The sequence below is a fragment of the Tauraco erythrolophus genome, chromosome Z, assembly GCF_009769465.1.
Source record: "Tauraco erythrolophus isolate bTauEry1 chromosome Z, bTauEry1.pri, whole genome shotgun sequence".
NCBI classification, from domain to species: Eukaryota; Metazoa; Chordata; class Aves; order Musophagiformes; family Musophagidae; genus Tauraco; species Tauraco erythrolophus.
The window spans coordinates 12081376-12097023 of NC_141496.1; the positions used below are offsets into that span (position 1 = coordinate 12081376).

A 15648-nucleotide genomic window follows, 5' to 3' on the forward strand; every position below is an offset into this window, starting at 1 on the left:
CTGTAAATGTTTGATTAACATTTAAGCTAATCAGCTATTTTTGGATGTTGCTTAGAGATACTGTGGTTCATATGGGAAATCTTCATTTGACAGTGCAGAGGCAAGATGCAATGACTGGTTAACAAATCCGAATGGTGCTTGTGCAACAGTTTGATTAGGGCATTCGGAAATCTCTGAGCCACGGGCTAGGCAGAGTCGCCGTCCTGGAGAAGCTGTGTCCAGCTTCCTGATGACCATAATTGTGTCAGCTTTTGCATGGCCCTGATATTAAGTTTAGTCCAGTATTAGTGAGTTACTGGATTCACTATTTTTTTGACCCAGATAATTGTACTATTGATTTGTATTTGTTATTGTACTGTCGTGGTGAGATAAATTGTTTATCCCTAAAGCTGTTGGTCTGGTGCCTTTTACCAGATCCTGAACCTGTAACTCGGTTGGGATGCCTTAAGCCCCTACAAGTGCTTATAATGATTATGCGGCCACAGCTGGAAAAACTTTACATGGTATCAGAGTTATGTAGGCTTTTCCTTAAATGAGAGTTACATCTGATGAGAAGAAGTTGGTGCAGCAGCAAAATGAGGCATTAGGAAGCTCTTTAAAACAGTGTTTCTGTCCCAATAAAAGTAATTATTGCACCTTAATTAGATGGTATGGCTCAAGTGTTTGTCAATGACATTGCTCAGCTGAGTAATAGCTTGGTGTCCTTCTGAAGATGGTGTGTGCCTTGTGATCTACAAATAGATCAGCCCTTGCTCCACGCACTGGAACTTTGGTGCTCCTGAGAGTGGTTTGGCACTTTGGCATATCAAATGATTTTTTTGTATAGCATGTTGAGTGTTTCTCCTTTGCATTGAACTATAAAAATTGATGGGCATTGTGCTTTTAATAAAGCTGAATAAAGCAGTATATGATTGCCAATCATTTCTATTCAATTGACTAGAGACTGACAAGAACTCTGCAGCGTTTATAATGTAAAAAAGCAGGAGGCTTAACTCCATTTTCGGTGCGGACAATCGAATTGATTGTACTTGAGAGAGTAGAGCTGGGCTTTTTCAAGTAGTCTGTATTTTGCAGACATGTTTTCTGCTGGGGTTGTTTTCTGCTCTTCCGTCTGCTTTAGGACAGTGATATAATCTTACTCAGTTGGGAACGAGCTGAAAAGATCGCTAGGAGCATATTTTACCTTAGGTTAAAAACATGGAAATTGAATTTGAGGTGCGGGAAGCACCAGTGGAAGAAAAAAGGTGTTCCTAATGTTGCATTGCATCTGCTTGGAATATCACCAATTAAATTGAGGGGTTTTTTAAGGATCTGGTGTGAAAACAGCACTTTCACTTTATTGTTCAGCCTCATGGTGAATGGCCGTGTAGGACAACATGCCACTGAATACCTTACCAGAGAGGGCTTTAATTTGATTGTCCTTTTTAGGCAGGCTTTTGGTGGTGGAGAGAGTGAATAGTGGCTGACCTTATTTTCCTTTGTTTCAAGCATGTTAATGGTGCACTTTACTGCCTTAGAGTGTGTGTATTTCACTTTAAGCTTGCGAAGATGACCTTGCGTCCTGCACAGCCAAACACAGCCACACACCAATATTGTATTTTTGATACTGTTCCTCACTATAACTCCACACTCTCTTTTTCTGAAGGGTTAGCAAGCAGATGTGTTTGGGCAGGGAGAGGGACTTACTGGGAAGGAGCTTTCCTTAATGAAGGCTAATGTTAGTCTTGACTACTAAACTTAAACTAATGTACCTGTATGTGTTAAATGTAGCAGTTTTTACCCTATAAGAAGTAGTATTACTGTTTTATAAGCAGAACTGTTCTCTCAGTTCTACTGCTTTTCCTACTGAGTGCTTTTCATTAGTTTCACTTAAATTAATACCTAAAAAAAAAAAAAAGACACTAAAAAAAATAATCTGCAACCGTAGAGTACTGGTTAAAGATGGTGAGAAGAGGAGATAGTATTACAGTTTAAAGGTTGAAAAGATTCCAGGGAAGAGCTCCTTTCCATAAAAGAATGTGTTGTTTTTGTGTTTTGGTTGTTTTTCCTAATTAAACTTTCACTTTGGCTGCAGCAAAGAACCTGAAATTTTGGGTGTTGGGGTGGGTTTTTTGTTTGTTTTAAATAAAAATGTTTTAATCTGGTTACTAGGAATGACTAAAGAGAAATAAACTCCTGTGATAGGAAGTGGGAAAGGAGGTATGGAGGTGATCACTGGAATTCCTTGGTACATACTTGAGGGAACTAAAGGTTATAACCAGCTACCAGATGGAGATACATCTATAGCAGAAATAGCTTTTTTTTTTGTCATTCTTTAAAAACTACATGGGCTTCACTGTCCCAGTAAGACAACTTGAGAGAGCTGTGCCCCTTAACTGGTTTTGTCTCTTAGCCTTTGAAGATGCTGACAGTGCTGTGGACGATCGAGATAGTGACTACCGCAGCGAGACAAGCAACAGCATTCCTCCTCCGTACCACACGACTGCGCAGCCCAATGCCTCCGTGCACCAGTTCACTGTACCCTCACGCCTGCAGCAGCAAGGAGTCTTGCGGGAATCCTGTGCTGACTCCCTACAGAATTATGACCTGGATTATCAGGAGCATGTGGCCATCAGGTGGGTGCTGTCTTCTGGGCAGCTCTTCTTTTCCCATTGATTTTCCATCGCAGACCCTGAAGGTGTGGTGCTAGTAAAGGAGGGCAGCTTAAGGGATCTGAAAGGCTCCTGATGGAAAGGTGTTTTGTTAAAGCTGGGACTCTGCTGTGAACCAGGAAAACCCCATAAGGCGATATGTTACACCAGATCCAGCAGTTTAGTGAATCACCTTTTAAAGGTGGCCCAACTCTGAGGTCACTTATTCTTGGTTGTACTTTCACCTTACCTTTTGAAGGCCAGAGTGCTGAGTAATTGATTGTTCTGGTACCGTTGCATGGATGTGCCTCCCAAGCAGGTGAAACACTAGCTAGCAGAGTTTTGCTATTAGGAGTTTCTTTCTTGGGGCAGATCATTTTCTGTTTCAGGTTAGCCCCTGTTCTGTTAGCTCTGCCAAAACAGCGTACTCAAGAAGAAAGGCCGTAACCAATTAGGTGGGTTTTTTTATTCTGTTACCATGTAGCGCTGTTGAATAGTGTGTTTTATCTTTTGGTTTTCTCTGAGCTGCATGAAAGCTAGTTTACTTGCTCTAAATTAGCTTTTTGACCATAAATCAGCTTTTATCATCTTTAACTATTAAGCATTATGGCATTAACATACCAGGATCAATGGCTGTGAACTACAACTGGTTGTTCTGGGAACTGTAGAAACTTTACAAAACTTTTTTTAACTCATCCACATAAAGGATGAGTTAAGTGCAAGGGGAAAGCAGAAGAACTGGGACAGTGCTGGTCAGCTTGGTAGAAGTGAGTGTGTAGAAGAGGCCATGCTGCTGCTTCTGCCTTCGGTGTGGAAGGAAGAGGCAGTTATTTGAACACTGTCACAGTTAAGAGGTGCAGGGATTTTTATCTGTTACAACTGAATTGTTCTACCCTGTCCCCCTGGATAAGAACGTTCTCGCCTTCTAAAGCCTGAACCTGAATTTAGTTGTCCTCAAGGGTGTATGGCATGCTAAATTTCACTCTTTTTGCCTTATGGTCGTTAATGGTAAAAGCTGAAGGTTAACAGTAACATTTGACATTGTTACTGTTATTGAGATTTCAAGCAGCAGAGGCAAGATGCCCACAAAATGCAGTTACTGCAGCATGACGTCATTCTCAGCGCCCTTTCCCTAGCTCATTGAAAGTCTTGTATAAACAAGTTATTCCCTTTCCCATGCTGTTCTGTACAGTTGGTTTGCAGTGGTAAAATTGCTGAAGATCTCATTGAGAGTCTGGGAAGACGACCTGAAGCTTTTTCTTTACGTAAGAGCCAAGTTGAACAGTGATATTGGGCCCCCAGGCTGCAGAAATCAGTGGTGGCTGAGTGTTTTTGCAGTTCCGTGACTTCTTGGGGTGGTGTTCACAATACAAACAATCTCTCATGGCTCACCTTGCTTGGAGGCAGGGGATGTGTGAACTTTTAACTATGTCTGATGGATAAATGCGTTTATAAGACCTTCTAAAAAGCACTTCTGGTTTGAGTTGTTAAAGAATATCACAATGGAATATGTGATATTTTTTCTAGTTTCCTGAAGGTATTGATATGAAAGGATCTGAATTGATAAATTTTACTTAGAAACTAAGAGCTTTGTAGTCTGCTCTGGTTTAAAATTGCTTTCACTCCTGGAAGGCAAGTCCTAGATGATGATTGATTCCCTCTGAGGACTCCTATTCCTCTGTGCATTTTCCACATGTGCATTTTCCACATGCCCAGCAGGGTTTCTTACTACATATTTAACCTTAAAACTTCGAAAATGCATATAAACTTTCTAAAGAAGCTATGTAGGATTCTCTTTCTTACCAGAAAGGTAAGAAAATTCTAACAAGAATTTTCTAAATTCTAAAATTCTAAATTTCTAACAAGAGCTGGCTGAAAAGAAGCACATGGGTAGCTCTTAAATATTTTCAAAACACTGTCGTAGCCGAGTATTGCAAAACTGAATTGTGTTCGACTTTTGGTCCTAGCAGCTCTAAGTGCTGTGGACCAGGCAGCCACCTGATGAAATCAATGTTCCTGGCAGACTGCAGTCAGTGATTGCTGAGGAAATGACAGCTTGTAGGAGGCTGCCCTGGGTAGACCTGGAGGAACCAGACAAGGTTCTGCTAGAACCTGTCTTGAATTGGACAAAGAGTTGTCTGTGCCAAAATGCTTCAAATGAAACTGGCTGTACTAACACTTGGGTGGTTGTTTTATTCCTAATAATGTTTAGGTTTGGCTGGAAAAGTTCTGATGCCCTTTATCAGCTGTTTCACATGACTGTGTTCCTTTGACGGAAGTACATGTATTTTATTCCCCCCTGTCCTAAGGACAGCAAGTGTTATTGCCCTTGGAGTGTGTGTTTTGCTGCCAGCAGCCAGTCTGGCTTCAGAATAGCGGACATCTTCTCCTCAAATTTATTTTTTTTTTTTTTTTAAGCACTAAGTTTTCTTTGCAATGTTCATTTTGTGTAACCATGTGTCCTCCATGTCTCCCTGCTCTTGCTCTGTTTACTTCCAAGGCGATATGATAGCATAGATTCCACTGTGAGTGGCCAAACTGACCTAGAGTCCACATCTGAATCTAGTCAAATGACAAGCCGCCAGTGCTCACTAGAGAGCAGGCGCTCTCCAGATCTGTCGGATAGGTGGGTTAACCTCTTTGCAGCCTGCGTGCCTGTCTCCTTGCTGTTGCTGCTGTGGAGTGGTCTCGTGATCTGTTTCTGCCGATACTCGCTGTTTGCCTTGGCTCTGTTTCAGATCTGTGGTAGCTTGATGCTGGGCTGATGTTGTCATCTTTTTCTCCTCTCAGGTGTTGGACTTGTCGTTGCTTTTACTTGTAGTAAAGGGAATGCTTTGTAGAATAGTGGGGGAAACACGGGGGGGGAAGGAGCTCAATTAGAAAGAAAAGTCATTTCCTTTATGCCTAAATTAGTTGATTGTTGGTTCAGCACTTACAGCTAATGGCTTTTCAGGGATTCGTGTAGCTCTCGTTGCTTTCAGCTGAGATTTGGAAGGGCTTGATCCAGTAACTATGGTGGCCCTGGGAGTCTTTTAAATTTCATTAGCTTTTTAAAGAAAATTGTTTCAGTTACCCACTTAAAATTGCAAGCAAGAAGCATAGTAAGTGTTCTAAACTGTGTACAGCAGGGCTCATTTAAAGTAATGAGTGTCTTTCCAATTAGTGTAAGTTAGCTAATACTGATGAAAATGAAGCAGTAAACCAGCAGTAATGAAAATGCAATGACCTGTTTCTTTTTCAGGGCTATCCTGTGGGTATCCTATATTGGGGTTCCCCAGGCAACTTTCAAGATGAAGACTCTTGTATTAACAGTATCCATACAATGCCCATGTGCCCTTTCCCTTCTCTTGCCCTGCTCTTACGGGGTCAGGGCACACATGCCCTCATGCTTCTTAGTTCTCAACAATGAGTGATGTGAGACAAAGCTGCAGTGCATCTTTCAGATGAGCATTTTCATTTTTTTACATCTGCTTTTCACCTATTTATTTTTATGTAGGCTGGCAGGAACTCTTCTTGTGAGATTTAGATAAAGAGAAAGCTTTCTTGCTGCACGCCTTCGGGTTCTTGACCAGTTGAGATAATCCTTCTGACCAAGGGCTAAGAATTAATCTCAAAATCCCAAGGGTCATTTACTTGGGTTTCTAGGGAGATTCAGATTGTTTGGTAGCAAAATACTAGCTGTTTTAATCCATTTTCCCACAATGGACAAGGATAGATTGCTGGATCTGTTTAGATGCTTTATAAATGGGAAGTACAGATCCTGAAAAGCAGCTGAGGCTTACGATGGGCCAATATCCATCACCATTGTTTTTTTTGCCTCCAGTAACAGCTCCGAGGATCTTCATTTTGTGTTGGTAGGAGCCCTCTGAGGGCATTAGCTGCAGTGAGAGCCCTCCCAGAAAAGAGGAGTGGTGGAGGAGCTGAAACTGCTCTTGTTGCTGGTGTGCACAGTTTGCATTTTGTCCTCCTGTCACCACTTCCCTGGAGTCCAGTGACTTCTGAGTCTTCTCATGCAGTCTCTGCTTTGTAGCCACCATCAGGAGAAACGAAGTGCCTGTGTGCTTTATGAGTACTGCTAAAACAAAGTCTGCAGCCTGGAGTGACCGAAATTCGTGCACAGCATAGTGGAATGGTGTGCGTGGGCATTGTATCTCAAAGTAGTCCTGTTACTGTAATAAGTGACTTTTTTCAGCATGCCTAAAAAAGTAACAGCAGAGAACTGGTACAGCCAAGGCTGTGTGCCCTCACTTGATCACAAAAAGCTGTTCTCCTTCAAACAGGCATTTCTAAATTTTGTGCAACTGTAACCGGTGGAATTTCATACCCCATGCTGCTTTTTTTGACTATTTGATTGAAATGTAATGGTGGTAGATTGGCAGGGTTTCAGTTTTGTTATCTCTGGATCTTTCTGATTTTAGTTTTTCTTTATTTAATGCATGTTTTCTCATTACTATTTTTTCTGTCCTTTCTAGAGCTTTTTTAAAAACTGTTGTTTTCCCCTTCCTATTTTTTTTTTCTGCCTCTCTTCCTTTCCCTCCCACCTCCTCTGTTTCTCGTCTTAGACAAGGATCTCTAGCTAGAAAAGAAAAAGTCAGGATCATTCCATTTAACTTTGAAGATGAAGAACGACAGGAGAGTAACTATGAAGAGCTAGGAAAACTGCTAATAGAGGAATTCTTAGAAAAGAGTCATAAAAATAGAAGTTGGCAGGAAAAAAACATTAAAAAGATGCAAACTCTCTCAAAAAAGGAAAATTTCAATCACTGTGAAAGACCCAGGTGCTGCCAAAATGTGTGTGTGGAGTCAGGGTCTGTAGATGTCCCTAGGTATCCTCAGGAATATGATACAATAGATAGGAGAAGGAAAAAGAAGCTGCGATACAATTTTGAAGAGGGTGAACGAATAAGCCTGCAAAGTAATGAAAGCCTGCACTTTCCTGGAGAGAAAACGGTTTATTTAAATGGTGTGGCAACTAGTTCTGAACCTAATCGTGATTTCCCAGTATATGAGAGAACTGGAAAATATACCAGTAGCTCTGAAAGTAAGGAACGGTTGCCTGCTTATCCCATCCTGCGTCCATACAAAAACGGCTTAATGGTTAAAAGTGGCAAGTTGCCCAACAAGCAGAGAGTGAACCATGAGGGCTCGCTTCACCTCAGTAACAGTGAAGACATGAAACTCATAGGGATGCCAGATAATGCCTTTGTGCCTGTGGATATCCTTGAGGAATTTGACAGCAGTGCTTCTGATGAGTTCCAGTATTCGCCTGTTTCAGACGATGAAGCGGAAGAACTGGCTACGCTTTCACAAACATGGTGTGATTCTGACATCAGCCATTTAAGAAACTTCACTGTCAATCACCCTGCAAATTTGGGCTCCCAGGTAAAGGCCAGCTGTGACAAAACCCACAAGACTAAAGGGAGCAAGCATGGTCATCCCGTGCAAGACTTAACACTGTCTCCTGTTGAAGAACCTAGCGAGGAGTACATAGACACGATGGATGAGCTTCAGTGTCTGGTAGAATCAGTTTCAGAGTACTTGGCTGAAAAGGAGGAAGAAATCAGCAAATTTGGTACGTTGCCAGAGACCAGAAAAAATCTTGAGAGCGTGTCACTGAAGCAGGATAGTGCTGATAATTCAGCAGAAGGGAGGAAGTCTGAACAGACCAAACATCCTGCTGCGGAGGAAAGTACCAAGGGCAAATCTGAATCTCTGTCAGACTTGTCAGGTATGAAGAATACGGTGAATTCCCTGTTCAGCTCTTTCACTGAAAAGGTGGGGTCAAGCACAAAGCAGCTCACAGCCTCTGTTGAAAAGCTTGTTTCTTCCACTCCAGAGAAGACAGAAACCAGAAACTCATCAGAAAGCGGAATCTCAAATGTATTTTCTAGTAAGTCCAAAAGCGAGAGTTCATCTTCTGGAGTGATGGCAGACAATAAACCTGACACTAAGTTCTCCATTCACTCTTTGCTACCATCCCAGGTGAGCAGTGATAAAAGAGCCCAAACCATAAACTCCAACAAGCCAGAAACCACTGAGATGGACAGTAAAGCTTCTGCACCACATCATCTCCAGCAGTCACAAGGAACTACCACCGGCAGCCAGCAGAACCAACATTCGGTTATGAATTCTGTTCTAGGCATGTTTAATCCTTTAAAGATCTTCTCTGAGAAGGAAGCGCCAAAACCAGAAGTCATAAAAGAGGAGCACACCAAGGAGGACAGCCATGCTGTGAAAGTTGATGAGGCAAACAGAAGCGAGATACCATCTGGACAGACGGCAGCCAGGACGAGCAACATAATTCCGGAGATACGGATGAGTGAAACTAGAAGCGAGGCAGAGGTAAATGCAAATAGCACTTCTGTGTCTTCAATCTTTGGCAGGCTCACAAATTCAGTCAGCTCCTTCAGTCTGAAAGCCAGTTTTGATGGTCTCTTGGCTCCCAAGCAGCAGGATGCGCCACAGAATCAGTCAGATTTGCATCATGATACAAATCAGCCAGATGCTGCTGTGGAAGAGGGTGTGCCCACTGCCAGGGAGCAGCCTCCTGCAAATCGCCTAGGGGATCAGCATACTACAGGTCACGGACTGGGAAACAAGCAAAACACAGATAATGTGGAACTTAATTCAAAGCCTCGAGATCAGGGTACAGCATCTGAAAGCTTCTTCAGTCCACTCAAAAAGTCTTTCAGTCAATTGTTGCTTCCTTCTGCCGAACAAGGGCAGAAAGAAAGTACATCTGGGCTTTTTAAAGGCCATAAGTCTCAGGAAGATATAAGACAAAATAGTTCATCAACCGAAGACCACTCGTTTCCTTTCACTAGGAAACTTCCTTTTTTCAGTGGGTTGGGTTTTTCAGAAAAGCAGGAACATACGAATGAGAAAGGAGGCTTTATTCCTTCATTATTTAAATTTTCTTCTGCAGAAAATCTAAGACCTTCACAGGACCAAAGAAGTCCTCAGAGTTCTAGTGGCATTTCTTTGCCTGAAGACAGAAACAGTAATTCAGAAAATGTTATTTCATTAAAATCTAGCTCTGTTCCAAATTTGTCAGACCATAAGGAGGAACTTGTACAATCAAAAAACATGAATAAAGAAAACCTATGTAGTGCCCAAGTAAATAGAGAAAAACACCAGGAAAGTGCCTCTGCTACCTTTAAGGCTGCAGGAGAGCAGCACAGAACTAAGACTACTCAGGAGGAACCTAAAAATGTAAAAGGAGGATTGACAAGAGAAGGACTAAACGCACCAGACTTAAATGACAGCTCAGTTGAACCCATCTCTTCAGGCAGAAGGCCAGAAGCCACAAGTGCAGATGATACACAGAAAAAGCACACACCGGGTTTTCTTTCTGGGCTTCTTCGCGTTTCTTCCAGTGAAAACACAGCCAGTATTCAAGACTTGACTGCCAAAAGTGAGAGTGATGGCCAGAAAAGCACTTCTCCTGGATTATTTTCTGGATTGTTTAAATTTGCTTCAAGTGAAAACTTGTCTGAATGTAAGCAAGAGAAGGTGAAAACAAACTCTCTAGGCTTCATGAAGCTTTTTGATAGAGGTGAGGATTCTAGCTCGGAGGCAAAACCCAGCAACTCGGGAATGTCTTCTGACACTCAGAGCAGCACTGGAGAAAAGCAGGAAGCTTCCAGTTTCTTAAAAAATCTCCTGCCCAAAGCAAAGGAGAAATTGGATAATGTGAAAACAACAGAATCTCCCAAAACTACTGACCACCCGTCTAGTGCAAGAGTAAATAAAACAGCTGAGCCCCATGTACCCCACTGCCGGCAGCCTGTGCTCCCTGATGCTCTGAATCTTCAAGACAAGATACAGGACTTATCTGGAAAGCCTGTAAACAGTAAGAATATCCCTTATCAGGATACGGAATCCAGAGTTTTTCCAACTCTTCTAAACAAAGGATCAAATGAATTTCTTAATTTGACTAATAAAAGCTATAACCTTACGGAGCAATACTCGGCGTACCAGGAAACAAGAAGCCATTCTAGCTTTGAGTGGGAATATGAAGTAGGGGAACTGGCTGACACTCGTGAAATAGCAGTACCAGTTTACTACGTGTTGAACCAGAACTCTGGTCTGCCCCCTCAGTTCTGGGACTGGCCTGAAAATGACACTGTGGTAAATCTCTGTAAAAAGGATGGAAATGCAAATGTGATGGACTGGCAGACTAATGCCAATTTTGATGGACAGAGTTTAGATTTAAGTGTGATGTCATATGAGTCATTTGACCAGTTAACGTTTCAAGATGTTTGTTCAGAAGAAAATGACGCATGGACTGCTAATTCTCTCAGTGAAAGCTATACTAACTTTCCACCATTTGAAAGAGATGGCAGTTACTCACTAGAAGAGTTGCCCATGGATTTAAGCTACTCCTCTGGCTGTGATGGAACTATGTGGACTCTAATTGACCAAGAGACTTTAAGTATGGATGAGAGCTTTATGTACTCATCCTATAGCCAGGAGTATCAGGAGTGGCTGATGATGCTTGAGCAGGGTATATGGTGGCCATCAGAAGACGGTGACTGTGGATACTACATGTACAGTGATAGCCAGTATGTGTATTCGCTGCTCACTGATCCCACTGGCCAGTATGTCTACGTGTGTGCTCCTGAAACGTATTCCTACCCAGACTGCTGGGATTATAATTTTCAGATGGATTCCATTCCAAGAGCCGTGCTAGAAGACAACACAATTGCCGTTTGTGGTTTTAAAGTCCCTCTTGGCAGCAAAGATGAGCTGTTCTGGTTTGCTGAAGAAGAGCCTGTAGATGATTATACAACAAATAAACCCCTGGATTTGTCAGTAGCTTTGCAGAGGAGCGATCAGCTAATGAACATGAATTTGGAGACTTTTTCACAAATGTTTGAAGAGTCTATGTATTATCAGAGAGAGCAGCCATTAGACTTCTCAGGTTATAAACTTCAAAAACTCAAAGTAGATTTCAGACCTGAGAAGGAAACCGGGAATTATTCAGAGGAGTCTCCTCTAACCCTTGATCTCAGAACACATTCCAGAGCCGCTTTCAATAAATCACTGAGTAAGGAAGTCCACACCAAGGAAGTGGATAAGACTGTCCCTGTGACAACTACTGGGAGTGGGTCATCAGGATTCTTTGGTTTCCATCTGTTTCAGTCTGCCCCTAAAGCTGAAGAAACCGTGGCATCTACTGAAAGAGTAACAGAAGCAAAAAAGACTGAGGAAGATAAGAAAACACCAGTGAACAAAGTTAGCTCTTTATTTTCTGCTTTGGGTGGACTGATTGGAAAGTCTTCAAGTCCTGACCCTGAGACATCAGAAGATTCTGCCTTGAAGAGAACAGACACAGAGTCAAAATCATCTCAAAATAAAACTGATGTTTTATCACTTGCACCAAATAGAAAATTAGATGCAGGGCAGAAGTCTCCTGTCACATCAGAACCGAGAAGAAGTACTTCATCAGAACTTAATTTGGAGACTGCTAGGAATAAAAAGCCAGAATTAAATCAGAATGAAAACATTTGTGTTAAAAAAACAGGATTAACAAAATCTCCTTCTCAACTGAGCCAAATTGCTCCAGATGGCAGGCCCGTACAAGAAGAGAGACCTGTTAAAGCAGCACCAGCTTCCCGGCGTCTTGAAGGGCATGCAAGTATTAACGAACCTAGTAAGCCACAGCCAAACCAGAGCCACCCAGCCACTGAGCCTGAGGAGACGTTGTTTAAAAGTGCTCTGAAATTGTTCAGTCTTGGAGAAGATTCTCCTGCAAGCTCAACTGCCAAACCCCAAGCTTCTGGATTTTTTGATTTCTTTAAAACGCAAGTAAGCAAAGCACCACAGCCATCACCAGATTTGGAAAAAAGTCAAAGTGATAAACAAGAAAAGGTGATACAGCCAGAACAGAAGGAAACTTCCAGCATCTCATCATTATTTGGATCCCTTGGAGATCTCTTCAAAGTGGAGACTGTGTCTTCTCAACCAAGCCCAGGTGCTACAACTCTGCCGAAAGCCAATAGCAGAACTGCAACTGAGTCGAGACAGCAAACTGAGAAGCCTGGGGGTCTTCAGAGTGCCAGTATGCCATGCCTGTCCTCCACCGCTAAGGAAGGGATGAGAACAGAAGAAATGGACAGGCATGTCTCTCCTAGACCTGGGGTGCAAATGGAACAACGAAGCAGAAAAGCTGAGGAGGAGTCTCCTGAGAGTAAAAAAGTACCTCCTGGAAATGCTTCGCAGAAGCCGATGGGTGCAGGTCCCAAAATAAGCCAATCGAGTCAGTCAGCTGTGCAGCAGAGCAGCATACCCACGGTTACACCCAAGCAGCAAGGAGGAAATCGTTCAGGAGGCGCAGTTAATCAGGCAAAACCAAAGCCAGATCAGGCACCTAAAGAGTCTGGTTTCAGTTTGCCATTCAGCTTTTCTGATATCACTGCTTCGAAATCACAGCCAGCACAGCCAGCTGGTAGGAGCATATTCTCCTTCTTCACTGGATCAGATGAACCAAAGCCTTCAGCACCTGCTACTGCTCCTGCTAGTGGGAAGCAGCAAGAATCAGAAGGGCTGTTTCGTCTGCCCTCCTTATTCTCCAGCGGTCCAACTGCTGAGAAGAGCATACCTCAAAGAAGTACTAGCTTTAGCTTCTTCAATTTGACGTCCTTTTTGGATGAAAAGCCACAAACAGCTCCAGGACAGGAGAGTAATACAAAACGAGCTACACCGGTGAACTCTAAGCCATGTGTGAAGCAAAATATTCCCACTGAGTCTGATGTCAATGTTAGCAGTTCTGCCAGGCAAGATGCCGACAATAAAAAAGAAGTCGATGATATTATTGCAGCAGTGACTGGCAAACAAATTTCTAATAATCTCACGATCCCAGAAAATAAATCAGAAATGCTGGCAGTGGAAAATGTAGGAAGTGTTGCTGAGGTAGCTGAAGAGAGTGACTTACAGAAGCTTCCACAGACCAGTGACACTCTAGTAACCCACTTGGCTGCTTCTGATCCTTGCCTGCAGACTCCCAGTGTGCAGGAGGATTCTCAGGGCCAACAGACTATCTCAGGGGCAGAAGATGCTTTGGGTAGCACCGGGAAGATGGACAGTGTTGCTTTTCCTATGGATAAAGAGCCTTATTCTTCAAAAGAACAGGCTTCTGAAAAGGAAGATTATAGCGTGGCCTTTGGTGATAAAATGGATTCCCAGAGTCTAAATGACTTAAATATTATGAGTGACGTAAAAAATGAAGCAGTCTCTGAAGTAGTACAGGTACAGCATGAGTTGCCAGAAAACAAATTATCTGAACAAACTCTTGGTGAGAGGTTACAGGCACAAGAGCTACACTCTCCTTCTAAAATGCCAGAGGCATCTAATTTGCAAAGCAAACCTAAAGAATCTGAGAGTGATAAATCGGTACTGGATTCTTCAGTTGAAATGTTTTCAAGTTTCATGACAAAAATGAAACCGCCTAAAACGTTATCTGGTTTCTTTTCCCAACCTCAAGCTACTGCACCTTCTACTGCACAGAAGAAAAGCTCCTCTTTCTTCGGTTTCTCATCTCTCCCGAGTGGCCCAGCACCAGCTTTCACAAATGACCTCTTTGGCATCTTCAAAGGTCCAAAAGAATCTCCAAAAGAGATGCCTCCAAAGTCCACACCTCCAAAATCTACCCCTAAACCTCAAAGCAGTAGTATGAAAGATGTCACTGGATCTGTTCCAGCAAAAGACTCTAGGGAGACAGAAAATACAGCTACAGCTAGAGAGTCTAAAACGGATGTCACCAGCTCCCTGAAGGAGGATATATTACCTGCTTCAGAAGAGAACTCCACAAAAGAGTCTCCTATGAAAACAGAAACTGAGGAAAATAGAAACGTGGAAACATCTAAAGAGGAAGCTTTGAGGATCACTCCACAAACAGCAGTCTCTAGTGAAAATCAAGCCCCCGAGGTTCTGCAGTTGGATAATGATGCACAACCCTCAGAGAGGGTAGATACTGAGCTGTGCCGGTCCAATTCCAGTAATGCAGTTGACACAGTGCAGGCTGAGGCCACTGACCGAACCGATGTAGATACATACCAACTAGATACGGCGTCTTCACATGTAACAGAGGAACAAGCTGCTTCTACAGACAAGGCAGCTGTCGACATCCTTCAAACTGGCTCTACAGATGGGCTTGAACTGGAAACAGAAGCCCCAACAAATGAGGCAGACACAAACCTTTCCCAATTGGACAGGGGTGCTACACTTGAATCGGAGCCTGCTGTTACAGAGGATCAGGACAATGCTGTTACTGATCAGCAGGACATGATCAGTAATAACAGCAGAGAACCCACAGCTCCAGCTGATGAGCCCAGTGTTCATCTGCTCCAGCTGAATGAAGAGGAGATGAGTGAGGTAGAAGAGCAAACTGCTGAGGAGGAGAAACATTTAGCAATTGATGAGGTGCCTGCAGAAGCAATTGCTTCCAAATGTGACTTGAAGAAACAGAGTAAACCTAGTAACGTTCCTCTAGATGCAAACAGTAGTAAAACGGTCTTTGAAATCCCAAACATGCCCAGTTTGCCGAAATTCAGCTTTATGTCATCTGCTGATAGTGGAAAGCCATTTGGGTCATTCTTCTCTCAGCAGCCACCTTCAGTTAATAAAGCAGGAGCAGATCAGGGCCTAATGTCCAGCTTTAAAAAACTTTCTTCGACTCTGTTTGAAGGAGGTAGTGAAGAAAAGGTGAGTAAGCCAGAGAACGCCCAAGGAGCAGTATTTGGGAAGAAGCTAGATTTCTCCTTTCCCTGGCAAAAAGACAACAGGGAGACCTCTGCCAAAAGGGAACCACACGTACCACCACAGGCTTTGTCAAAACCAGATGACAAGGTGTTAGGAACAGTCAGTTCAGATGAAAACTCAAAATCTGCAGTCCCAGATCAACTGACTGATGCAAATATAGAAGTAAACTTGTCTTCAAAGCAGCCTGACACTGTAGACAATGAACTTTCTGAAGAACCATCTGGTGCGAGCGCTGTTGATGATACATCCAACAAAG

At 42.8% G+C, this 15648-nt stretch overlaps 1 protein-coding gene across 2 annotated transcripts in view; it reads left to right on the forward strand.

The window, feature by feature from the left end:
* The window catches only part of UNC13B (unc-13 homolog B), a 198376-nt gene that overhangs the window by 36744 nt on the left and 145984 nt on the right, over positions 1 to 15648 (forward strand). For both annotated transcript variants that reach the window (XM_086629933.1, XM_086629934.1), the window contains exon 6: positions 2393 to 2615. In XM_086629933.1, the coding sequence (XP_086486059.1) occupies positions 2393 to 2615 (223 nt within the window). The remainder of the gene's footprint in view (positions 1 to 2392; positions 2616 to 15648) is intronic.